The sequence below is a fragment of the Pongo pygmaeus genome, chromosome 10 (genome assembly GCF_028885625.2).
Source record: "Pongo pygmaeus isolate AG05252 chromosome 10, NHGRI_mPonPyg2-v2.0_pri, whole genome shotgun sequence".
Taxonomy (NCBI): Eukaryota; Metazoa; Chordata; class Mammalia; order Primates; family Hominidae; genus Pongo; species Pongo pygmaeus.
In genome coordinates this window covers 22,455,046-22,482,502 of record NC_072383.2, presented here as the reverse complement: position 1 = coordinate 22,482,502, position 27,457 = coordinate 22,455,046, and the positions used below count along the sequence as shown (strand labels likewise).

General features: G+C 37.8%; 1 protein-coding gene across 1 annotated transcript in view; it reads right to left on the bottom strand.

Annotated features, from left to right (window-relative positions):
• Window positions 1–19,581, bottom strand: part of PYROXD1 (pyridine nucleotide-disulphide oxidoreductase domain 1) — a 32,769-nt gene extending 13,188 nt beyond the window's left edge. Inside the window, exons 1-5 of the mRNA XM_054442890.2 lie at window positions 19,382–19,581; window positions 16,754–16,834; window positions 9,262–9,381; window positions 5,027–5,155; window positions 2,538–2,611 (exon numbers count right to left, since the gene is read on the bottom strand). Coding sequence (XP_054298865.1) covers window positions 2,538–2,611; window positions 5,027–5,155; window positions 9,262–9,381; window positions 16,754–16,834; window positions 19,382–19,465 — 488 coding nt within the window. The 5' untranslated portion in view covers window positions 19,466–19,581. The remainder of the gene's footprint in view (window positions 1–2,537; window positions 2,612–5,026; window positions 5,156–9,261; window positions 9,382–16,753; window positions 16,835–19,381) is intronic.
• Between the last annotated feature and the right edge of the window lie 7,876 nt (window positions 19,582–27,457).

The following is a 27,457-nucleotide window of genomic DNA, read 5'->3' as shown; positions in this document are numbered from 1 at the left end:
TATATCTTCAAAGCACATTATGGAAGGGGATAGAAAATGGAAAGAATCAGAGTTATAAGCTAAAAATCTTAAGGATCAAGATCAAGGATCAAGGATCTTAGAGGAAGGAAAGAATGGACATGGTATATATAAGCCACCTTCTATTACTATTTACCACTAATGTAAGGTAATGGGCATGTGATATTTTATTCTAGGTTTAGATACTGAGAAGTGGTTTTCCTAACAATATTCATTTCATAAAGTCCCTGAAGTCCATTATAATTAAGGTGATCACATAATTTATCATCTAACCTGGGATACTATCTGCTACTAATAATCATTTTTGGTACAACTGGTGGAAATGGAGACAATCCCAGACAAACAAGATATATGGCCATCCTAACTATAATAGGATTTTATCTAAACTTGTGATACTAATAAAATACTGTAAAAAGTTAAGGTAGTAATTTTTCACATTTCTTTACAGTACAAAGTATTGCCATCTTTATTTCACAGACTGATATAACATAGGTTACACGACTTTTCAAGACTAATCAATAAACAGATTACGAAAAAAGGTTTAGTACATCTGAATCCAGGTCACTTGATATTCATACTTTTCAACATATGGTGATAAGGAACTCCTTGCTTCATCTAATAAGTCTTTATTTTTCCAGCTCTTCTATGTCAGTAAACACAGAAGATTATTGGGTGAACATTCTATTTTATGTTACTCTGGTCATACAGCATTACTGACCAGCGGAAAGTGGAATACACACAAATTTGGTAATAAAGTTTGTATTTCAATTTACATACAGGCATACAATTATCATGTAATGCTTTCTTTTTGAAAAACTGGGAATTTCTCTATATTACCATTTTTAAATTTAAAGTAATATTCCACTATAACACCTATCAGTGCAGTTTAATATACTGATGACTGACTAGCAGACGAAGTTATTACAAGTAACCACAAGAAACTTCAGTACTTGCTCTACCTCCTAGGACACCTTCTAATCCTCTTTTCCTGACTTGAACTGTGTTCTCAGCAATATGCACAAGTTTGACGATTATCATCACACACAGAGGGGAAATACTGCTTTCATTTTGAAAATGACTCTACAAAAACAGACAATGAGGTATTGCGGTTTTGTGAAGTTATGAAAAACAATTATCTGTTTGAAAAGGAAAGGATTAACTTACACTTAGAAAGAAGAAAACAGATAATAACTGAAATAAATGTATAATGAAGAACATTAGTATTAGTTTCACTGAAACACAGTGTAGAAAGGGTATGGGTATGCCAAGTTTCATGAGAGACAAAGACCTAATCATGCAGCAGACCTGAAGTCAGAGAATAACATTATGTGGGTTCAATTTTAATTACCAAAGAAGAGCTTACTAAATACAAAATTATGAGTTTTATCCAATTATACAGTCTTCAATCTCCAACTTAAAGAAAATGATGAATAGGATTAAATGTAAGACTCTGAACATTTTTGAACATAAAATTTTTAAACGTAAGTAACAATTATAATAATAGTGATACTTTGGTGACAGCTGATGGAGAAAATCTGGCATGCATATATTATACACAAGGATTTGCAGCCCCATTTACAATAAATCTATACCTCTTCCCTCTTGGCCTACATTTTGGTTTTGACCCTTTCTCTGTATTTCTCCATACAATGCCACAAACTTCATAATAACAATAATGACTGTTACCCATAGTACTCAGACAATTTAAGAACTCTTACAGGTTTCCACTGGGTGAGATCATCCTCTAAAAGAGGGGCAAAAACCTAGTCTGAGAGTTGGATTGAAAGCAAGTAAGCAAAGATATGGCTTTGGCAGAGTCCTTATTTTGATTCAAATTTGTCCTCTTTGTGGTTTGACCCAACTTTATGGCCTGAAAAAGATCCAGACTATTTCATGTCAATCATCTGCTAGAGGATAAAATCATGAAGTGAATCAATCTTCTGCAGGCCACAGCAGGATATTTCTCAATGGTTTTTGAACTTGTAATATCGTCTTAAGATGAAAATTAATGTGTTCACATTTCCCAAGCTACCAAAAAAAAGAGCTGGAAGAACCATATATCCTAAAACAGGAGTCACAAACATTTTGGATTACACTGGCCAGACAGGTAACATAAATGAGTGAAGCAGGATTTATCATATAAGCAATAAAAAGTGGTGAGGGCTATCACTAGAAATCTCAAAAGGTGTAAATATTTGAATTATTTTTAAACATAAAATATACTTATAAAACACATTTATGGGCCAAATTTGGCCAACCACCTTGAGACCTAAAGCATTCCCAAACATATATATTTTATAATAAAATTTCTACAATTATGGATTCCACAAGAGCTAAAAAAATATGGTGGATTTTTCCCCTTGAAAACATATGAAAATTCTATTTATCTTTGATTTTCAGAATAAAAAACATTTTCCAGTCTGCCAACAAAGCACATGAATCACAAAGCAATTGTTAAATTTAAAAACAAATTATTTTTAAACAATTTAAATATGTTATACTTAAAAATATATACTTACACTAACTCAAGTGCAATACCACCGTTCCCTATGATCATTATTCTTTTAGCTTTAATAAGCTGTTTCTGAAACTCCTATGTTAAAAAGAAAATAATGAGGTAGTATTTTGTAAGTGGGCAATAATCTGAAACATGAGGCTTCAATAATATTTTATGTATTAAATATTTACAATATTTATTTACAATAAAAATGTAAATATTTTGTTGAATTTATAAAGGAAAAAAAATGAATCTCACTTTCCCACTGTATCAGGGTATGTCCTCTCGATTAATATTACAAAAGTCCCCCTTTATGCTTTATCCCAAGCTGCCTTTATAGCAATGCCTCTCCATTTTCCTTTCCTTTTAGGTCATTACATTTACCGTACTTCAGAATTTCAGCAGGAGGCACTATTAACTTACCACATTCCCAAGTATTTGACCAAATCAATTATTCTTTCTTTTCGCCTAAACTCTCAGTTTCCCTAGAGTTACTCAACACTTAAAACTTCTAGGAATGAGAGCTCAGCAGCATAGTGGTTAAGAGCACAGACTGTGGAAGCACTGGCTCTAGCAATTACTAACTGAATGGCTTTGGGCAAGTTGCTTACCCTATCTGCACCTCAGGTCCTTCAACTATAAATGGAAATAAGTGACTATATATCCTAATGTTTCTGTAAGGATTATGTGAGATGACACAGACAAAGCTGGTAGCAGTAGCACGCGCCCAATAATGTCAAACTTATACTAAAAAAAAAAAAAAATGTTATTAACATTCTAAGACAGACACATTGATGCTTCCACCCCCTAGAAAAAAAAGATCACAATGAGCTTAGAGAAGCCAGTGGTAAATGTAAATGACGAGTTAAAGGGTGCAGCACACCCACATGGCACATGTATACATATGTAACAAACCTGCACGTGGTGCTCATGTACCCTAGAACTTAAAGTATAATAAATATATATATATATAAAAAAAAGAGAGAGAGAAGCCAGTGGTAATTCTTTGGGCACTTTCAAAAGTATAGAATAGTCTCATTGCTTCAGAATGACATCTGACCCTCCTACTAAGTTTATATTAAATTTATCTCCAAACTTATAATATTCACTGAAGCTGACATCTTTAAAATTCTCCAAGAAAAAAACAACCGAAGTTTATTTTGGTTTGTCCTTCATTGAGGATACTGCAATTTAAGAAACATCTGCAAGAGCACTGGACCTAGAGGTGAAAAGCACAAGTTTAAATTGTGTATCTGATAAACTTAATAGCTAAATTAGTACAGATACATACTTAATCTCTCGACCTTAGTTTCCTATTTGTAAAGTGGGAGCAATAATCGTCACACAGGATTATCATGAGGATTCAATGAGTTCATGTACGTAGAGGACCTAGCTGAAACAGTTATGAGCTCAATCTCTGATAATATGAACTTAAATTGTTTACAAGAAGATAATCAAGTTCCTTTAATTTTCCCTCAATTCCTAATTATTTAATTAAGAGAATAGGCTGAAAGAAAATATTATTAAATTTTCAGAATATAAATTGTATTAATGCAAAATCATCATGTCATGAGACAGAACAAACTTGAGGTTAGACATAGTATTGTGAAACCAGGAAGAGCTTCTTGGCAATAAGGGTTAATAAACCCTGAATTAAATTAAATTACCAAAAGGAATTTGTATAATCCTCCAAAAACAGATGTTTCACCTTATTGGGATAGTTTATCTAGGGCAGAACAATAAGCCAAGTGACTTTTTCTGTTCTATGATTCTATCATGATTTTGTACCACAAAGATCTTTTGAATTTTTTTTGCTGGAGAATAAGATCAGTAAATTTTGAATACACTTTACCTTTTTGGAAAAAATTGTTACATTATTTAGGTTGCAAATCACATATTCCCCAAGTAGAGTAATGAATGTGTGTGTAATGTAAGTTGTTAATATTCAGCACAGTCATTATATCTGGATTATCTCACACTGATAACACATCAGCATGAACTTAAAAACATAGTATCAACTAAAAATAAAAAATTGGTAGGAACAGGCCGGGTGTGGTGGCTCACGCCTGTAATCCCAGCACTCCGGGGAGGCCTAAGTGGGCGGTCACGAGGTCAGGAGATTGAGACCATCCTGGCTAACACAGTGAAACCCCGCCTCTACTAAAAATACAAAAAAAAAATTAGCCAGGCGTGGTGGCAGGCACCTGTAGTCCCAGCTTCTCGGGAGGCTGAGGCAGGAGAATGGCATGAACCTGGGAGGCAGAGCTTGCAGTGGGCCGAGATCGTGCCACTGCACTCCAGCCTGGGCAACAGAGTGAGACTCCGTTTCAATAAAAAAAAAAAAAAAAAAAAATTGGCAGGAATAAAACATAACCGCTCTGTGGTTTATTGGTCATGAAACAAAAATTTCCCTTCTGCCATTATAGTTTAGGAATTCTAAGTGGAACACTTTAATTCAAATGTAGAAAATTCTTTTATTTTCCTTCTCATGATCCAAACTTAAAATGTTACCTGAGCACTGTCTGTATCACGGATTCCTAATACATAAGGATTTCCTTCACATATCAACTTTGGTTTAGCTCCAGCACACAGACAGAGTTTCTTATATACATGCTGATTGCCATCTTCTGTTACAATGCACTGTAAATACATCAAACAATGAAAGAAAAGGGAGACACATAATCAACATGGACACAATTTCACTTTAAATTAAAAATTCAATAAGGCAAAAGCAAAACATAATATATTAAGGTTGCCTCTGGGTTCTTTGTTATAGCAATTACAAAACTAAGCATGAGAATACATGTACTAATCCAGTTATTCTTAATCATTTTAAGCTCATGAACCATTTTGAGATCTCCTGAAAACTAGTCTTTCTCCCCTGGCTTAAAAAGGTACATTCACACAAAGTTTTGTATTAAACTTCAGGGAATCCCATGTTGGTTGAAAAGGTATGTTGACCCCATGTTAAAAACAAAACTTCAAGAAATTTTTAAATTAAGCATTCTCATTATACCTGTGACAGGCCTTGATGAAGATTTCTGATCTCAAGGGAAGTTACTGTAAGATGACCTAGTAATTCTAACCATATCATACCTTCATATCTATTATGAGTACAGAAAAGCAGTGAGTGGTACAAGAGGTTATGGTATATCTTCTTAATCTAAAAAGACTAGAAGTGCTTAAAAAAAAAAAAGTACTTATATTCTTAAGTACAAATAATGACTTTACGAGCAAACCAAATGCTTTTGGGGTATACTTTAGTATAAGTAAAAAATATGATAATCTTTAATCCTCACATGTATTGGCTTTAAATTTATATTAATTTTTAACAACATAAATGGGTCTAAAACTACATATCAGAGATCTATTGCTTTTGTTCTTTAATACTGAATGAAAAACCACATATAAATAGTAGCCTTTAGAAAACATTTAAACATAAATGCATGCTACTATAAGAGATGCTCAACTTTGTTCGAATGATTTAGGGGTTAATGTTTGTGCCAAGTGTTTGACTTACAAACCTCGTTAAACTATATCATAGCACTTAATATCCAATGAGACATTTATAACCCAAATTAATTCTTCAGTTCCATAACAAATACGTAAAACCAGTAATCCAGCATAGCATATCCATACAGAAATTTTATACAAGTGTTCTTTTAGAAAAGCTGGTTAGAATTTCATCTGACAAGAACAAAAGTTAATTATAGACACTGACAAAACTTAAAAAATAATTTGCATTTAGCTGCTGTAAAAACAAATAGCACAAACAAACACAAAAACTCTTTTCATTAGCTACTGCTAAATTTTTGGCAAGAGACGTGAAAGTAAAACATACTATCTCTAATTCACTAAAAAATGTAAAGGACACTTCTCCAGATGGAAGTGAGTGACACAGTGTGTCCTCGCCTCACCAGGAAACTACTGAAGTTCCTGGGGAAGCACAGTAGCATTTCATAAGAACAAAATGGATGGAGAGGAGAAAATCTATGGTGGCTGTGAAGGCCCTGATGCCAGGTATGTGAAATTGGTATCATCTGATGGCCATGAATTTACTGTAAAAAGAGAACATGCATTAACATCAGACATGATAAAAGCCATGTTGAGTGGCCCAGGTCAGTTTGCTGAGAATGAAACCAATGAGGTCAATTTTAGAGAGATACCTTCACATGTGCTATCAAAAGTATGCATGTATTTTTTTTTTTTTTTTAGATGGAGTCTTGCTCTGTCGCCCAGGCTGGAGTGCAGCGGCACGATCTTGGCTCACTGCAAGCTCGACCTCCCGGGTTCACACCATTCTCCTGCCTCAGCCTCCCGAGTAGCTGGGACTACAGGTGCCCGCCACCATGCCTGGCTAATTTTTTTTTGTATTTTTAGTAGAGACGGGGTTTCACCGTGTTAGCCAGGATGGTCTCGACCTCCTGACCTCGTGATCCACCCGCCTCGGCCTCCCAAAGTGCTGGGATTACAGGCATGAGCCACCGCGCCCGGCCGTATGCATGTATTTTACGTACAAAGTTTGCTACACTAACAGCTTCCACTGAGTTCCCGAATTCCCAACTGCACCTGAAATAGCACTAGAGCTGCTGATGGCTGCGAACTTCCTAGATTGTTAAATAAAAGAAATTATAATAAACTGTTAAAAAAACAAAAATGTAAAGGACAATGGATAAGAGAAGGCAGACATGCACTGCATGTGGGATATTTTTCAAATGGGAACGGGAGGCACTCTGATTCATTCAAATGCCCTAACACATAAATTCCCTGACAATCCATTTAGCATATTTTGAGAGCCCACCACAATTTACAAATAAATTGACAAATATATTACTTGGAATATGTAATACCACTATAAGTATTAGGAACTTATCTGGTTTGGGGATTCAGATTTTTTATTCTTTCCTGATAAAATTCAGTACTTTTACTTTTTTCTCTCGAATTACTTGTGTTTCAAATGTGGTATTTATGTGTTTTATCACTAAAGAAGATAAAACACATCTCTAATTTAAGAGCTAGAACTCATAAATTAGAACTGCCTTATAGAAACAACTACAAATCTACTTCTCATCTTGCCTGAAGCTCATCTGAGGATACTGTAAATCATCTAACAACATCCTTTCCTGAGACTGCGTTCTTCATTCTCATGTAAAGGGTTATTGAGTCCTGCCAAATTTACAGTAGAAATCTCACTCAAATCTGGGATATTTTTTACAACTACATTGTCCCTGTCTCAGTTCAGGCCTTACATCATTTTTCAAATCAATTTTTTAAAAATTATTATTATTCTTTTTGAGACATGGTCTCACTCTGTTGCCCAGGCAGTGGCGCAATCACAGAGCCACTGCAGCCTTGAACTCCCAGGCTCAGCTGATCTTCCCACCTCACTCACCAAAGTAGCTGAGACTACAAGTGCACACCACCATGCCTGATTAACTTTTTGTATATTTTTTGTAGATATGGGGTTTTGCTATGTTGCCCAGGCTAGAGTCGAACTTCTACGCTAATCCATCTGCCCTGGCCTCCCAAAGTGCTGGGATTATAGGCGTGAGCCTGTACATAATTTCCTGACTCTTCACATAATTTTTGACTATCATAACCACCTTCTAGTTTGGTTGGCTACTAGCCACTTGTTCATTCTCAACACTCCTATCAGATATATCTTCCTTAAAAAAAAAAAAAAAAATCTATTTTATCATTGACACCCCAGCTCTTAAAATCACCTTACAATTTCTTCCAAATATAAAACAAACTCAACTACTCAACTTCTTCTTCTTTTTTTTTTGTTTTTGAAGGAGTCTCGCTCTGTCGCCCAGACTGGAGTGCAGTGGCGCGATCTCGGCTCACTGCAAGCTCCACCTCCCGGATTCACACCATTCTCCTGCCTCAGCCTCCCGAGTAGCTGGGACTACAGGCGCCCGCCACCACGCCCAGCTAATTTTTCATATTTTTAGTAGAGACAGGGTTTCACTGTGTTAGCCAGGATGGTCTCAATCTCCTGACCTGGTGATCTGCCTGCCTTGGCCTCCCAAAGTGCTGGGATTACAGGCGTGAGCCACGGCAGCGGCCCAAACTCAGCTTCTTATAGTGTGACATTAAAAACCCTTCAGGATCTTATTTACTTATCTTCTAGCCTTGATTGCCAATCTCCTTTACTTAACCACACCCTAATCCCTTTGACATCTCTATTCTTCATATTTCTTTTCCTTTCTTTGGGTCTTTGAACATTCAATCTCCTCTTCCTGGAATGCCTCTTTCCATCTGGGGAACTCTTAATTTCACTCATCTGTTAATACCCAGCTCATTTTACTCTCTCTGTGAAGTCTTCCTTAATCCCTGATATCAGAGCTTTGATAGTATTTCAGTGACTGTGTTTTTTATATGTCAATATAATTATAGTATGCATGTTCATATTCCCTTTGACACTGACAGTTCCTAGGAGCAGACATCTCATATTATCCCTACTGCATCCCAGCACCTAATGCAGTACCCAGAACACAGTGAACACTTTATAAACATTAATGTAATTTGAAATGTGAAGACTAAAATCCCAAATCTAATTATATAATTCCAATAAACTTACAAAAACTGTATTTTCTCTAATAATACTGGAAATCAACGTCACTAAACTTTACATGTTAAAAACTTAAATGGTGGTGGTGGTAGAGCTGCAGTGAAAAGAAGGCAGGCAAAACTTCATCAAGATTCTACAATGGAAAATGTTATTAAGAAAACAATTATCTTACGTGTTCTTCACTCTTCAGTTGCTTTACGCCAGATTCTATAACCTTAATGTTGGGAAAGCGTTTTTCTAACATGGTACTTGATTGTTCTTCAACATCAAATTCTTCCAATATTTTAGAAATCTGTATAGATCAAAGAGATTAAAAATGCATATTTTAAAAGTATTTTCTTTCAGGAATCTTAAATAATAAAAATACTTTGCTTTTATACACTATTTTATGTTTATAAAACAAAAAAGTTAGCCAACTGCAGTATATAGAATAGAAAGAAGACTAGACTCAGCATTTAGAGACTTAAATATTTGCTTGGCCGCTCCTGGACAAGTCAGGTGTTACAAGCCATAGTTTCCTGGCTAATGAGAGCTGACCTGTAAAATGAGGGGTAACACCACTTACATTTCTACAGTTTAGCCAAACAGCTTATTTATTTCCTTATCCTTCAAGCTTTCTCTCTCTATTTACTAGCAGACCTTATGGTCATCTAGTCTTTGCACTCTTCTTTCCTGTTCTATAAAACCAACAGTATTCTTCCAGACTCATTTTCCTTTCTATCCAGCTAAAGTTCAATTGTGAATCATTTCACCTTTTCCCTAAATCCTTTACTTCCTTGCTCTTATCCTAAACTGTTAACCTGAAAACCCTCAACCCTATAAATTATCTGCTTGCTCTAGTCCTAAGCCCAATTTGCTGCAGAAAGATCACACAGCCTTAGAGATTGATATTCAACCTCAGCTGCTCCTTAAAAACTGCATGGAAAGAGAATTTTAGACCAATATCCTTGATGAACATCGATGCAAAAATCCTCAATAAAATACTGGCAAACCGAATCCAGCAGCACATCAAAAAGCTTATCCACCATGATCAAGTGGGCTTCATCCCTGGGATGCAAGGCTGGTTCAACATACACAAATCAATAAATGTTATCCAGCATATAAATAGAACCAAAGACAAAAACCACACGATTATCTCAATAGATGCAGAAAAGGCCTCTGACAAAATTCAACAGCCTTCATGCTAAAAACTCTCAATAAAGGATGGGTCGTATCTCAAAATAGTAAGAGCTATCTATGACAAACCCACAGCCAATATCACACTGAATGGGCAAAAACTGGAAGCATTCCCTTTGAAAACTAGCACAAGACAGGGATGCCCCCTCTCACCACTCCTATTCAACATAGTGTTGGAAGTTCTGGCCAGGGCAATTAGGCAGGAGAAGGAAATAAAGGGTATTCAATTAGGAAAAGAGGAAGTCAAATTGTCCCTGTTTGCAGATGACATGATTGTATATCTAGAAAACCCCATCTTCTCAGCCCAAAATCTCCTCAGGCTGATAAGCAACTTCAGCAAAGTCTCAGGATACAAAATCAGTGTGCAAAAATCACGAGCATTCTTATACACCAATAACAGACAAACAGAGAGCCAAATCATGGGTGAACTCCCATTCACAATTGCTTCAAAGAGAATAAAATACCTAGGAATCCAACTTACAAGGGATGGGAAGGACCTCTTCAAGAACTACAAACCACTGCTCAATGAAATAAAACAGGATACAAACAAATGGAAGAACATTCCATGCTCATGGGTAGGAAGAATTAATATCGTGAAAATGGCCATACTCCCCAAGGTAATTTATAGATTCAATGCCATCCCCATCAAGCTACCAATGACTTTCTTCACAGAATTGGAAAAAACTACTTTCAAGTTCATATGGAACCAAAAAAGAGCCCACATCGCCAAGTCAATCCTAAGCAAAAAGAACGAAGCTGGAGGCATCATGCTACCTGACTTCAAACTATACTACAAGGCTACAGTAACCAAAACAGCATGGTACTGGTACCAAAACAGAGATATAGATCAATGGAACAGAACAGAGCCCTCAGAAATAATGCCACATATCTAAAACTATCTGATCTTTGACAAACCTGACCGAAACAAGCAATGGGGAAAGGATTCCCTGTTTAATAAATGGTGCTGGGAAAACTGGCTAACCATATGTAGAAAGCTGAAGCTGGATCCCTTCCTTACACCTTATACAAAAATTAATTCCAGATGATTAAAGACTTAAATGTTAGACCTAAAACCATAAAAACCCTAGAAGAAAACCTAGGAAATACCATTCAGGACATAGGCATGGGCAAGGACTTCATGTCTAAAACACCAAAAGCAACAGCAACAAAAGCCAAAATTGACAAATGGGATCTAATTAAACTAAAGAGCTTCTGCACAGCAAAAGAAACTACCATCAGAGTGAACAGGCAACCTACAGAATGGGAGAAAATTTTCGCAACCTACTCATCTGACAAAGGGCTAATATCCAGAATCTACAATGAACTCAAACAAATTTACAAGAAAAAAACAAACAACCACATCAAAAAGTGGCGAAGGATATGAACAGACACTTCTCAAAAGAAGACATTTATGCAGCCAACAGACACATGAAAAAATGCTCATCATCACTGGCCATCAGAGAAATGCAAATCAAAACCACAATGAGATACCATCTCACACCAGTTAGAAAGGCGATCATTAAAAAGTCAGGAAACAACAGGTGCTGGAGAGGATGTGGAGAAATAGGAACACTTTTACACTGTTGGTGGGACTGTAAACTAGTTCAACCCTTGTGGAAGTCAGTGTGGCGATTCCTCAGGGATGTAGAACTAGAAATACCATTTGACCCAGCCATCCCATTACTGGGTATATACCCAAAGGATTATAAATCATGCTGCTATAAAGACACATGCACACGTATGTTTATAGCGGCACTATTCACAATAGCAGAGACTTGGAACCAACCTAAATGTCCAACAACGATAGACTGGATTAAGAAAATGTGGCACATATACACCATGGAACACTATGCAGCCATAAAAAATGATGAGTTTGTGTCCTTTGTAGGGACATGGATGAAGCTGGAAACCATCATTCTCAGCAAACTATTGCAAGGACAAAAAACCAAACACCACATGTTCTCATTCATAGGTGGGAATTGAACAACGAGAACACATGGACACAGGAAGCGGAACATCACACTTTGGGGACTGTTGTGGGGTGGGGGGAGGGGGGAGGGATAGCATTAGGAGATATACCTAACGCTAAATGACAAGTTAATGGGTGCAGCACACCAACATGACTCATGTATACATATGTAACAAACTTGCACATTGTGCACATGTACCCTAAAACTTAAAGTATAATAATAATAAAATTAAAAAAAAAAACTGCATGGAAATCTTACTGTGTGGCCCTGACAGTTCTCAAACCTTTTGGTCTCATGACCCCTTTACAGTCTTACAAATTATGTAAGAACCTACTTCTAGGGTTATTTAAGGATCGTATAATAGATTTGAAACCTTTAGAAGACTACTTGATGCATGGTAAGCACTTAATAAATGTGAATTATTAGTAGTAATCTTTTTTCTCCTTTAAAAATTATACTAGTCATGAATCATGCTCTTTGTATCGCTCAACAAACAATACATAATAGAGAGTAAATGTTAAAGTCTCTATCACTCTTCAAATCTCATCCTTAATCCCTCAGGATAAGCACTAGTGACTTTTTGGTGTTCTGTTCTATACTTTTAATCTCCGTATCTTATATGCCTAGCACATTGGTTAATATATAATATGGGTACTCAATAAATCATAAAGATAATGCCATTTCCTACTGCTGTACACAGAATAGCTGATATTTGCACATTTGTTATTGGCACATTTAAGCTCACAACCCTGTGAAGCAAGCAAGGCACGTATTAACCTAATACTACAGGTGAAGCAGCTTACAGAGATCTTCCAAGGCTACCCGACCAGTAAATAAGAGGCCTAGAAACCAAGCTTTTTCCTTCTATTGTACATAACTTACAAAACTGGCAAAAACTGAATTCAAGTCTCACAACTCCTGGATTACTATACTGAATTAGGTCTTCTGGAAAGATAATTATGGGACCCAGCTATACATCTTTCTCTTACGTACACAGTCTTAGCCTGTCATTAAATATGTACTTTTACCTTTTAAAGATTAATAGCTATAATTTTTCCTCTATTTCTCCCAAACTCCATAACTCTTTGGCTACACCTAAGTACTAAGATATCATATGTATCTCTACTTAGGTTATAAAGGGACAACATGGTATATGCCACTAAACTACCCTTGGTCTTATGGGTTTGCAACATGAGAAAATTATATTCCATTATCAGGATATTACCAGAGACATCATATTAAATGAAGGGCTACGGTAGTAGTCTTCACTGAAGGGTGGGAAGAAAGATCAGAATGTATGTTTTTTGACATTTTAGAAATTTTATTTTGCATAGGCTTTATAACATTTATAATTGTAGTTCTGTAGCTCATACACATAACTTATTAGTATACATATATTGGGATGTCAGGGCAAAACTTTTTAACAGTTGAGCTACAGGAAAAAAAAAGTTTGGAGATGACTTTTCTATGATACTATGACCCAACTGTTCTTAGACTCCTGTTATAATGTGAATATAAATTAATGGAATACAAAGTATTCTGAGACACTAATTATCTGTAAGTATAAACTTGGCCTGGAAGCACTTTTCTGATTTGTAAACACATACACACACCCCTACCCATATTTATAATAAATATCATGTATATTTGTACCCATTTTAGATTTGCAGAGCATCTTTCCTGAAAAAATTTTTTATTGGAAATTTTCTCAAAAGTAATTCTAAGTGGAAGGAAAATGGAGAAAAAGAATAGAAGATTAAAAATTTAGTATCATTCTGAGAGCTTTTGGTATTCTATCTGAATAATTCTCAACTCGAGCTTTTTTAAAATAACTGTCGAAAGAATATTTGTAATTTTAAACAATTAAAACACTCCAGAATGCACGGAGGTATTGTCATCAAATGGCTAAGTAGGAGATACCAGCCTTCATTCCCCCATTAAAAAAACAAATATAGACAACTCTTCACAAGCCAAAATAGCCCAAAGAGGGCTCAACGGCCCATTAAACAATCTGCAGCAACACAGTGGAGCAAGAAAATGGAGAATAGCCACATAAAAAGAATCAATAATGACCCTGGCATACCTGAGAAACCAGGAGATAGCTAGGAGCAAAGAAAGGCAGAAGTTATCAGTATCAGCCACATGGTGGGGACCACTGTGGTAAATGGTGGCCTGCACTGCAGAGGAAACTGGCATCCCTTGCTACTGTGAGGGAACCAACAACCATTCCTGCCAGGGAACCCCAGAGAGGGACACACGGCGGCATATCTTGTCTCCACAAAGAAGTGGCCAATGTCAAGATGCTTTGGGAAAGGAGTCACTTTGTCTCTCAACCCTGTCAGTGTTCCAACCCCAGGGCCATGGTCACTCTGAGAACGCCTACACCTCAGACCCAGGTTCTACGGCCTGCACTGGGCCCACCTACATCTCAGACACCAGAGCCGTCACCGTAGTAAGCTAGTTCGCACTTTGGGCCCTGCAACCAAGCCTCACTGCACATGTCTGCAATCCAGGCACCGGCTCAGCTGCCATTGAAAGCTGGCCCTTCCCTGACACTGAAGCTGCTATAACTCTGAGCACACCTGTGTTCCCATTCTTGGTTTCTCTGGCTGCCTCACAAGCATCCTCACCTCATATTCTATTACCAATATAGCAGTATGGCTACCTGCACCCTAGGCACCAATATCATTACAGTCCCAGATCCCAGAACTTTAATTCCTCCATGTATGCCTTATTTTGGGCCTCAGCTCTATCTGCTCCATAGGCACCACTTATCAGACACCAGCGCTGCTGCCACTGAACCCAGAAGGCAGACTCAGTGCCAACAGGAATCCCCTAAGCCACAACTTCCTTTGTGGGAGAAGAAAAGATTGGGAGGCTCTTAGCAGCCATTGACATTAAAAACCCCAACAACCCTCACTACCACTGCAGACATCGAGAGCTGGATGCTGAGGATCCCTGCAATCTTCAACAACAATTAACTCAGCTGACAGAGCTGCACAGACTACAAAGTAGGCACCCTCACTGGTGCCAGAACTGCTACATCCCATCTAGCAAGCAGCCCTCCCCATAGGGAAAGGTCTTTCCACAGCAAAACTAGCCCGTACTTCTGAAAACAGCGAGTGTGTCATCAAATGTGCAAATATCAACATAAGGCAGTAAGAAACATGATAAACCAAGAAGACATGCCACCAAAAGAACACAAATGTCAGAACTGCCTGACAAAGAATTCAAAATAATTGTTTAAAGAAGCTGAAGGAACTTCAAGAAGTTACAAACAATTCAATTAAATCAGAAAAACAATAAGCAACCAAAATAAAAAATTTAAAAAGACAAGTTATTTAAAAAATAAAGCAGAAATTCTGACAAAAGATGCAACGAATGAAACAAAAAAAAAATGCAACAGACTGTCAACAAGAGAACTGATCACACAGAAGAAAAAATCTGTGAATCTGAAGACAGATTATTTGAAAATATACAGTCAGAAGGGAAGAAGAAGAAAAAAGAATGAAAAAGAATGTAGAAGTATGGAATTAAAAGGATGGCATCAAAGAAGCAAATCTTTGAATTATAGGAGTTATAGAAGGAGATGAGAGAGACAAAGGAGTAGAAAGCATATTTAAAGAAATAACAATAGAAAACTTTCCAGGCTGGGCGCGGTGGCTCACGCCTGTAATACCAGCAATTTGGGAAGCCGAGGTGGGCGGATCACAAGGTCAGGAGTTCGAGACCAGCCTGGCCAATATGGTGAAACCCCGTCTCTACTAAAAAATACAAAAAATTAGCCGGGCATGGTTGCGGGTGCCTGTAGTCCTAGCTACTTGGAAGGCTGAGGCAGGAGAATGGTGTGAACCCAGGAGGCGGAGCTTGCAGTGAGCCGAGATCGTGCCACTGCACTCCAGTCTGGGCGACAGAGCGAGACTTCGTCTCAAAAAAAAGTAATCAATTCACCATAATCAAGTGGGATTTATTCAGGGATGCAAAGATGGCTTAAAATATGCAAATCAGTAAATGTGATATACCACATTAACAGAACAAAGGATGAAAATCATGACCATCTCTACAGATACAGAAAAAATATTCAACAAAATTAAACATCTTTTCATAATAAAAACCCAACAATTAGGTATGGAAGGAATGTACCTCAACATAAAAATGGTCATATACAAGCCTATAGCTAATAATATATTGAATGGTGAAAAGCTGAAAGCTTTTCCAAGATCAAGAACAACACAAGGATGCCCACTCTCACCACTTCTATTCAACACAGTACTAAAGTCCTAGCTAGAACAATTAAATTAGGTGAGAGAAAGAATGAAAAGGCATCCAAATTGGAAAGATTTTAAATAGCTTGACTTAGCCATTCCACAATGTATACATATATCAAAACATCATGTTGTACAGCATATAATTGTACTTGTCAATTTTTAAGAAACAAAAAAACACACAATTACCCTGTTATGCAAGTTACTGCAATTTTTTCAAATTAATATTAAGAAGTTATACAAAGGTTCTTACCTGCTTGAAATTTGTAACTGCTTTAATAACAGGAGAAGCTGTTACCAAGAGAATATCTTCTGATGGAAAGTGAGTAGCCAACTTATTTTTAAAAAGAGAGAAAAAAAATTAGGACAAATTACTTTAAGTACTGGTATATATGGTTTGGGGTTGAGAATAATGCAATTTTAATAATGTAATTAATCTAGAAAATTAAAAACCCACTGCTCCTCATCTAAAGGTCTCCGTTATCCTTGGTCTTGATGGGGCAATGGTGAATAATGTTAAACTCTGATACTGAGAAAATAATATTTACAGTAAACACTAACAAAGAACTCCTGAACAAGAAAAGTGATATAAAGAAATATCCTTTATTTACTTCAACTATTTTGTATACCAATTTAGAGTTATAATGCAGAGGATGAGAATAAACTATCTTCCTAATTACCAGTTAAACCAACTTCTATTTATCTTAAAATAATATTTCATTTGTCTTCAATGGGATGAAATTAAAGCAAACCCTCAATATTAAACACTTAGAATATTGGTCTAACTTTCCCCAGGTGCTCTGGCACTCCTATTCTGCCTCTTCCAGTCAGTACATATTGTGGGATGATAAAGCCATTTTAATAATATCTTCAACAAAATTCAGAGGTATGACTTGTTAATGTTTCATTATTTTCCTTTAGCTACAACCTCTGTCTTCTTCACTCTGTACCTGAAAACATTTTCTTATCTCAAAGTCTAGTTCCTCCACACCACCACCCTCAATAATCTGGCTTCTATTCCTACTCTATCACTAAAACAGCATGTTTGAGGGATCTATGAATCCTTAAAATCCAAGGGATTATTTATTTTCTTTATTTTTTTTTATGGAGATGGGATCTTGCCATGTTGCCCAGTCTGGCTTCAAACTCCTGGCCTCATGCAATCCTCCCACCTTGGTCTCCCGAAGTTCTAAGATTACAAGCGTGAGCTATCGTGCCCAACACCCATGCGATTCTTCTTAGTCTCATTTTATTTGAACTTTCTACATTTGACAATACTATTAACTCTCTCCATCTTTCTTTCCTCTGTATATTCTGTAATTTATATCCCTGTTTCCATCGCTAGATGAGGTCCTCAAAACTTCTTTATACTACTGAAATCACTTTCGAATTGGCTCTCCAGTTTCACGTATAAACCAGCTGCCTCTGCCACAAATACATTGTAACTAATCATCTTTCAAGCCTTTTCATACGATCAAGTTACTCCACTGCTCAAAAATATTTGACTACTTGTAAATTCTTGTGAAGTTCTTAGCATGATAAGACTCCTTATGATCTATGCTTTAAGCTTTACTGCTCCCTGATGATCCATGCTTTTTTACTGGAGATGACATTCTTTTCTTGAATACTTGGTGAACTTTCATTCTTTCATAATGAGATTTTAAAAATATCTCCTTTGATTAAAAAAAATTCCTCTTCCCTAATTCACTCCCCACCTACTCCACAGGCACCCCTAAGATAACCGTTGATATCTCTTGCATAGACATACAATATTGTAATATTGTCTCTTCCAGCAGGCTGTGAGTCCCTAGCATGGTATACCATGCTGTTCATAGTTGAACGCTCAGCCCTTAATACGGTGCCTGCATCATATGTTTACTTAGTGAATAAACGGAAAATATGCATCCAATGATGAAAATACTTAGTTTCTTGCACTATTTCTTATGACTTCAGTGATTGCTCATGTTTACTTTATATCAACAAAATAATGTAGAACTTTTTGGAATACACACATGTATATGAATATATATGGTCTGGCTATTCAGCATAATCAAGAAAGCAAGCCTACATGCATTTAATCCCTCGCTGACTGTTTTACAAAACATTACTAGAAATAAAGTTTCTTCTATCTTGGGAGTTCGAAGTATAGAAAACTTACGCATGGGATTCTTTATTAATTAGTTAAGATGCACTAAAGACTTGGCAACTATCTGGAAACTAAACTCAATCACCTACGATAATTAACAAAGGAGGCTGAGGGCCAGGTGCTGTGGCTCAGGCCTGTAATCCCAGCACTTTGGTAGGCGGAAGCGGGCAGACTGCTTGAGCCCAGGAGTTCGAGACCAGCCTGGCCAACATGGTGAAAGCCCGTCTCTACTAAAAATACAAACATTAACCGGGCGTGGTGGCTGGCGCCTGTAATCCCAGCTACAGGCTGACGCAACAGAAGAATCGCTTGAACCCGGGAGGAAAAGGTTGCATTACGCCAAGATCGCATCACTGCCCTCTAGGCTGGGCAACAGAGTGTGACTCCGTCTCAAATAAAAATTAAAAAAAAAAAAAGAAAGGGGGCTGAATTTTTTGTCTAAATACAAAGTTCTCATGTCTGCTCTGACATTACAAGGACCTGAGCACGGATCAGCCAGCTTTGGTTTCTCGGCTATAATTTGCCTCCCACTCCTCCCTGCGCCTGAGAGAAAGCTAGTGAGGTCATCTGAGGACCACCAAGTAGTTTCTAAAATCTGGGAGCAATAAGTGCGGAAAAGGGCGCAGCAAAAAAGGAACCCGGAAGAAGAAAAAGGGAGGGGGTGGGAGGAAGGCCTCCAGCGCTACCTTCTTTGGGGTCGGGGAAAGAGGCGGAACCGCCTGAGCACCGCCCTACCTGCTCCGCACAAGTGACGCCCGCGATGCCGCCGCCGACCACCACGAACTTCCCTGCGGTCGTGGGAGGGCGTGCTGCCTCCATGCTGCCGGACTCCCAGTGGTTTACCGAATATCGCGGCGGAGCAGCGGGACTGCGGACTCCAGGAGAGGAAGCATCCGCGAGGCGGTCACTTCCGGTGCCTTATCCAGAGACTCCGACCTACGGGTGCTCGGGAGCTCACACTAGTCATCTCGAGTACCTGCTGCCGGCTGCGTTTCGGAAGCAACAAATTGTCTCCTGGTGTTCAGAGCTTGGCGTTACTATTACTACACCTGAATGTAGTTATTCCATGAAAATTTGACAAAGAGAAGACCAAAAAATTAAAAATAAAAAAGTAAAGAAGATGGGTTGCCCAAATAAGTTTGATAAATTACATATCTAAAGATAGACCAGTGTTCTCACGGGACAAAACATTCATATAATAAATGAATTGGTGTGAAGTTCTCATCATTTGTTTCTGCGAGAAATTAGAGGCGCATATCTTATGCTCTTATTGGTAGAAGGAGCCTTCGGGAACATCCTGACCCCACTCCTGTCATTTTTGTAGGTGAAGAAACTGGAGTCTTCTGAAAACCACTTGATTGCCACCGTTCACCTAACAATCCAAGATTTTTGTTTGTGGAAGCACAAAAATTCTTCATGACAAGGCAAAACAATACTACTGAATTGTTCTCTAAAAAATTATCCTTTTCATTTACAACTTTGACCTCAGCTAAAGTTTCCAGTAATAATGTACAGTTGCTTTCCATTTTGTCAAAACAAATGAACATTTCTTACATTTCCAATCAATAGCAGCATGTGTGAGGGTTGAATGAAATAGTCCCAGTCTCGGTTTTACTGTGAATTTTTTTCGTGGTCAATTGTTTTTAAGAAATTGCTAAATTATTTTTAACTGCTTTTACTATATTATTCACTATTCGTATTATTTTACTATTTACTATTACCTTTGCTGTCTCATATAACTTTCCCTAGGAGTTGTTTTGTAATGGTAAGGTATTATCTCTCAAATGGCTCACTCTAAAACTGGTAATTACCCGAGTCCCTTTAATTCTTTAAACACTGAGAATAACCATTATATGTTAACAGGAAAGCCTACCACGTATCTAATTACAGGTATTTACTGATACCTGTAAAAATCATTGTTCTTTGATTTACCAAGTTAAATGGTAAGCGGTTTAATAAATGTGTCTAATTCCTGTTACTAGTATAGCAACCAAACAAAGCATTCATTTCTAGGAGGAGGAAATAGATTCCTTAAGCCCATTTAGATCTAATCTTGCTTCAGCTTATTTTCACATTATCTCACTCACACTGTGTTCCATTCAGGCCACACTACACTTCCAGATCCCAGGATATGCCATTTTCTTTCTGAGCATTTGCACATATTTTTTTCCCAACTACTTTTCCCTAGCTAACTCATCGACCTTTGGTTTCATGAAGCCATTGCTTCCCCTTTAAGATACTTTATCTAACATCCTCAAGACAGCCAGGTGTCCTCTCTGTGTGTTCCTATAGCACCTTGTCATCCTCTAAATTTAGACGTATCCCACTTTATTGTAAATTCTTACTGCCTGACCCCACCACCACCATAAACCGCTTACTTTATCTCAGGGATTATTTTTGTCTCCCTTTTTATCTCCAATGTTTAGTAGGTAGTATGTATTCAACAAAAACGTGCCGAACGAAATAGGAAGTTGGTGGAGTATGAAACTGCCCTGAAGTCCTTCTAAAGATTTTTAGATTCATTGTCCAGGGTCAGGATCCTCCTGCATATTGTGACAGGGGTTTCCTCTTTATGGAACTCGGAAGGAAGAATAGAGTGGAATTTAAGCTCCCAGGGGAAATGGAAGGAGATCATCGTCTATGGGAGGGGAAGCAAAGTAGTAGTAGGCTCCTCAAGTGTAAAGGGGTAATGACTCCACACTCTCCTTTTTTCTCCCCTTTGTGAAGGCTGGCTTTTTTGTCAAGGTGATGTAGGGATAAGACCTAGTTGCCTGCCACACTGGCATGAATATCCAACTTTTAGGAATGTCTAAGGGTTAAAGAACTTTGAGTGCATCTCACCTTAATCTTGATTAAATTCGATACATATACTGGATGTAGGGTGGGTTAAAAGTAAGATATAGGTAACTTGAAACATGTTATCCACAGGGAGGGCAGCAATAGGTACAGGTTAGGAGAAAGGGCAACTGCAAAGAAAACTGGGCACCTGGAAATAAGGGAGGCCCAATGCCAAGAAGCAGCAGAGAAGCAGAAAAGACAGAACTTCAGCTCCCTTTTAGCTCCTCTGGTCAGCAAGCTTAGGAGTGACCTGGTGACTGTTTCTGAGGAGTCAGAGAAATACCAGTGTGTTGCTAAATATTATGGTGTATGTTTATGGGTGGAAAAGAATAGCAAGACTGGAGTTGGCAAAGGTTCAGAGAAGAAGTGGAATTTATACTGAATCTCAAAGGCCCATAGCATTTGGATAGGTTCAGAAGATGTGGCAAGTCATGTGGGAAATAGCCCAAGAACCAAAGGCTTAGCAACAGAAATGAGCATGGGAAATACAGGAGATGGTAAAAGGGAAGAAAGAAAGAAAAATGGTTGGGGAGTTCAAGATTCATGTGGATAAAGCTATCTTCTTCTATTTCTCTCCATAATGTTTTTACATCCGATTCGCGTACCCACCTAATCTCTTGAAGGCCATCCCCAACTTTTAAACTACCATCAAAATCTAGTCTTCCATTCTTCTTCAAGTTGATATCAGAAATGTCTAGAATAGGAGTAATGAGGTTAATTTTCAACTGCAAAAATTGAGAATGAATAATGACATTTCATAGTTAGTGATTAATAGTTTTTGAGTCAGATGACCTAGGTTCAAATGTGGCACCAGCATTTCTTTGTTGTGTGACCATTCAGTGAGTTATTTACCTCATCTGAACCCTAGTTTCCTCATTGGCAAGGTGGGTATAAGATCTACTTTGCAGAGTTGTTTTGATGCATATGTGAGGCAACATATTTAAACTTCCTAGCATAGTGTGTGCCTCTTAGTAGGATTAATGGTTAAGTTGCCTGCCTGTGCCCTGTTGAATAGACTATGTTTCTGTCTCTAAAGGATTTTATCTATGATCATAACTTTAACAAGCCTATTATGCTTTTAACTCCCAAATGTCTATCTCTCATGCAATCTACTCTGAATCTTCAAGTCTGAAATTTCTGAACCATCTTGGATATCTTCTCATTTTTATCTTGGTTTTTGCCAATTCGCTATGAATGTAGCCTGGATTCATCTTGCACTCGAAACCTCTTCTTTGTTTTGTTAGTTCATATAACTGATTTACTGAACACGCTGGACTTTATAGGGAAGAAATTAAAGCAAACATTTTTATTTCTCAACACTTTTCCTGTGAATGGATTTTTCTCCTCTAAATTAAATTCTTATTAATTTAGCTTATCTGATCATTCTCAGGTAATAAAAAGTCTGGTACTACCTATTATCAAAACTCCAGACACGCATCCAATTAAAGCCTCATCTAACTACAGGCAACCCAAATTGATTTCTTGTTGCTTTTTTGCTCCAGCTCTTCTCCTAACTAAGAGCTGATGTTTTCAGGGGCTTTAAGATTGGAGGGTGGGTAAGGAGTAAGGAGAGGAAAGAGCCTCACTGTTGTTCCTGTATGAGCATATATATGCAAACCTACCCCCAAAGGCTGAGGGAGCTGAGAGGCCAAAGAAAAACTGACAAATCCAGTTTCTCAGAAAGAGGTATTTAATAGGGACTTACAAACAGAAATGATGATTCTGTTACAGTGGATCCCCACACCTGCCCTCCAGAAATTATGTAAGCTTTTAGGATAAAACATGTACAGCTGATCGTGTCTCAGACTTTCTTGCAAAACTCATGAACACTGGGAAGTCTAGATAAGAATCTTAATGAGAGAATTATCTAAGTTACATGCTTTGTTTCTTTTGAAGGGTTATCTATGCTATGGGCATCGTTTAAGGACCTTGCTGCAGAACACCTTAGTGTGCAGGAATCCAACATCAGTCATCATGGCCGTGGTGTCATTCTTGCCATACCGCAGGCTGTCTTCCTATATCTATGAATCAGTGGTGTGGCACAACTGTGAATCTGTAAGAGCTGATTGTTAAAATTTTAGGATTTGTGTGAGCTGATTGTTAGCACAGCTATTGTTAAACACTAAATTGTATAAACATAATCAAGTTATATTAAGACAAAGGTAATAAATGTTCAAAACTCATTATTTCCTAACTATTTTGCTATTATCTCTACTCCTGAGGTTATTTACATCTATTGTATCTATAGGTAAAAATATAATGGTGGACTACACATTTCTTCCTGCTGCCTCATTCAGCGATGTCATGTTGATCTTGAAATTGGCCGTAATGGGAGTATTTACACCATGGAAAATGGCAGATTATACAAATCAGAGTTTGATTTATTTTATTGTTGATTTTTTAGACTTAAAAAAGTGGTGGACAATAGCAAAGACATGGAATCAACCCAAATGCCCATCAATGATAGACTGGATAAAGACAATGTGGTACATATACACCATGGAATACTACGCAGCCATAAAAAGGAATCAAATTATGCCCTTTACATTGACATGGATGAAGCTGGAAGCCGTTATCCTTAGCAAACTAACACAGGAACAGAAAACCAAATACCGTATGTTCTCATTAATAAGTGGGAGCTAAATGATGAGAACAGCATGGACACATAGAGGGAAACGTCACACACTGGGCCTGTCCGAGGGTGGAGGTAGGAGGAGGGAGAGGATCAGGAAGAATAATTAATGGATACTGGGCTTAATACCTGGGTGACGAAATAATCAGTAGAACAAACCCCCATGACACATGTTCATCTATGTAACAAACCTTCACATCCTGTACATGTACCCCTGAACTTAAAAGTTAAAGAAACACAACATAGATGGAGACTCATTTAAAAAAAATGATGGAGAGAATGTTAATAATGAAATTAAAAGTGTGTCATGTCTGTTATGGTAGATTGTAGTACACTGTGAACAGCACAAAAAAATTGAAGAAATTCTTTTTTCAGAGAGCTGCTCTTCAATTTACCAAAGAACTCACTAATATCAGACAAACAAGTGAAATTGCAACCTATAGTTCCTTTGTTTCACTTCCATCTTACTAGTTAATGTAAATAGAAAAGTCAAGCAACATTCAAACTACACTCATAATTGCTGTTACAGTTTGGGTAATACAAGGATTCAGCAAAAATCAATGAAAGGATTCTGTAGAATCAGTTGAGTGTATGGAATTTACAATAAAGAGTATTGCATACTATTATTTGTAAAATATTTGCTATACACCTTTCAATAAAATTTATAATTAACCTATGTATACATACGTACATACACACACATATATTTGTACATGCAGTTTTTTCAGACAGCCAGTTGTTAAACATTTGCCGGCACAAACATTAGTTATAATCTAGCATCGCTGTTTTCATGGTGTGGCTGATTCCAAATGTTGATTCTCTGCTGGGGTGCTTTTATGGACACATCAGAATCTCCACATCACTGGGGATCTCTCACCTACAGGTTCTGGGCCTTTCCTTCTCCAGATTCAGTCCCTTTTAAGATGAAAACAGGGTCCACAATGGGCTTCTGGGAAACTCACTCATCCTTTGTCCCCACTAGACTCTGAAAGTGCACATCAAGCCAACAGAGCATCTCTCTTCTCTTCTGCGGTCAGAATGTCTAGCTAGCCACACCTCCGTGTCTTCAGTGGAAAGAAGCATCAGTTTCTGCATCATGCAGACTCCAGGGGCTACCTGTAAAGCTCTCTAAATGGTCCCTTAATGTCCTCCTCACTTGTGCTGCAGACAGGGAATTGGTGGTGGTGGGGTGAAACACTTTCACTTCCCCTTCCCCTTCCCCTTCCCCATATGCTTTGTGAGCATGTTGGAAAAGGGAGTGAATGTGATGCACTAATGCTGGCAGAACCAATTTTATAGTCTTTCAGCATGTGTTGCCTATGTGGTCTAGTACCTTGTGTTGAAGACATTGGGCAACTTCATGCCTATTATATTGTTCTTAAGCTTTTGGAGCTGAATTAACCAAAAAAATCATATTTAACCCCATGATATACCATGTTTGTTTTATAAATATTAAACTTATACCATTTAGAAAGCTGAATGCATTTCTTACACAATATTCCCTCAACTTCAAAGTGTAGTTTCTCAAGTCCTACCAATTCCAAAGTGTTTCCCAGTTCCTTCATTTCAGTTTTGACTGTGACTGCACTATTTTTGGTCTTCTTTGCCCACTTCGACTATTAAAATGAGTTCCTGATTGGTCTTTGTTCCTCCATTCACTGTCTTTAAACTTATCCTCCATGCTGCCGTAAGAGTTATCTTATAAAAGGGAGATGTGGTTCCTCTGCCTTTCTACCACTTCTGCTTCTGGAACATTCTCAGTTCCCCCTGAATGCATCAAGAATTCTTGTCTCAGGCAGGGCTTGGTGGCTCACGCCTGTAATCCCAGGACTTTGAGAGGCTGAGATGGACACATCGCCTGAGCCCAGAAGTTCAAGACCAGCCTGGGCCATGTGACCAAACCTCATCTCTACAAAAAATACAAAAATTAGCTGGGCATGGTGGCAAGCACCCGTGGTCCTAGCTACTCCAGAGGCTGAGGTAGAAGGACCACCTGGGACTGGGGAGGTTGAGGCTGCAGTGAGCCTTGATTGCACCACTGCTCTCCAGCCTGAGAGAAAGGGTGAGACCCTGTCTCAAAAAAAAATAAAATAAAATAAAGAATTTTGGTTTCCTTCATTACAGGCTTTCTTGCTCTGCCTATAGAAATCTATGGGTCTAAGAATGTTAAGCTCAGATGCCATCCACCATTCTCAGGGAGAAATGGCCAAATCTGTAGTACTTTACTGCATTGAGTGGTGTTTCTTGTGTTAAAGTTGGTGTGTCCTTATTAGGCTTCTTTGAGAAAAGGGAATGTATTTTATTCACCTTTAATTTTCTTGCTTGTGCCCCTTATCCCAGCACTTAGCGCAGCAATTTAAGTAATATATAGTCAATAAATGTTTCTTAAGTCTTTATGATTAGCGTAGTAAGCACAATCTTATAAAGACCGAGGCTTCATAGTATGGCTGAATCTACAGTTGTGAAACATGAATTTGCCTTATGAGATACTGCTGTTCCTTTTTCAATAGTTTGATATGATATTTTGAGACCAGGTTGTTCTGTTGTTCTGGGTAGAGCAACGTTACAGTCACCCCACAGTATCAGGAAGGAAATCACAGTATCAGGAAGGAACCCCCATCCAAAATTTGATTTGGATGTGAAGATTAGTGATCACACACACATACACGAACACACACACACTCCCCCCCAATGAGGGAATGGAAAGGCTTATTACTTACATAATGAGGCTTTCTGGGGAGAATAGGACAGGATTATAAGCTGATCCAAAAATGACATGGAGAGCAGAGAAAGGTGACAGGCCTTGTTTTTAATGAGATTAGGCGATCGAGCTGGGGTGAGGGTTCTGGCACATACAGGCCAGACCTTGTATGGCTTGAAAATCACGTGGGCACCACGGGAGGGGCATACTGAAACCTTCTCAGCCTGCCCAGATGTGGGGCAGCAAGGGACAGAGAAGTTGTGAGGCTTGAAAGCTTCCAGCAGTCAATCATCAACAATGGAATCAGGCTCTTTATTACAATAAGAGGCTTTCCTCCTGGGTTTCCAATGCTGTTTACTCGGTTTATAAAATTTCTAAGCTCTTCACAAGCGGTACCACGGAGCTTCATATTTCAATTTAAGTTTCAAACCATATCAACAGGAAATGCTCTTATTAAGTTGTAAGTACACAAATTCCAAAGCCAAATATAAAATCTTTTTTATTATCCACACCTCATTTCTATAACTTTTGAATCATGAAAACTTCTAATAGATGTCCTTCGTAGTATGAAATATTGTAATTTGCATGTACTTTTCTGTATCCTCTATAAAGAAATATATTTATAACTTTCATGCTGTTT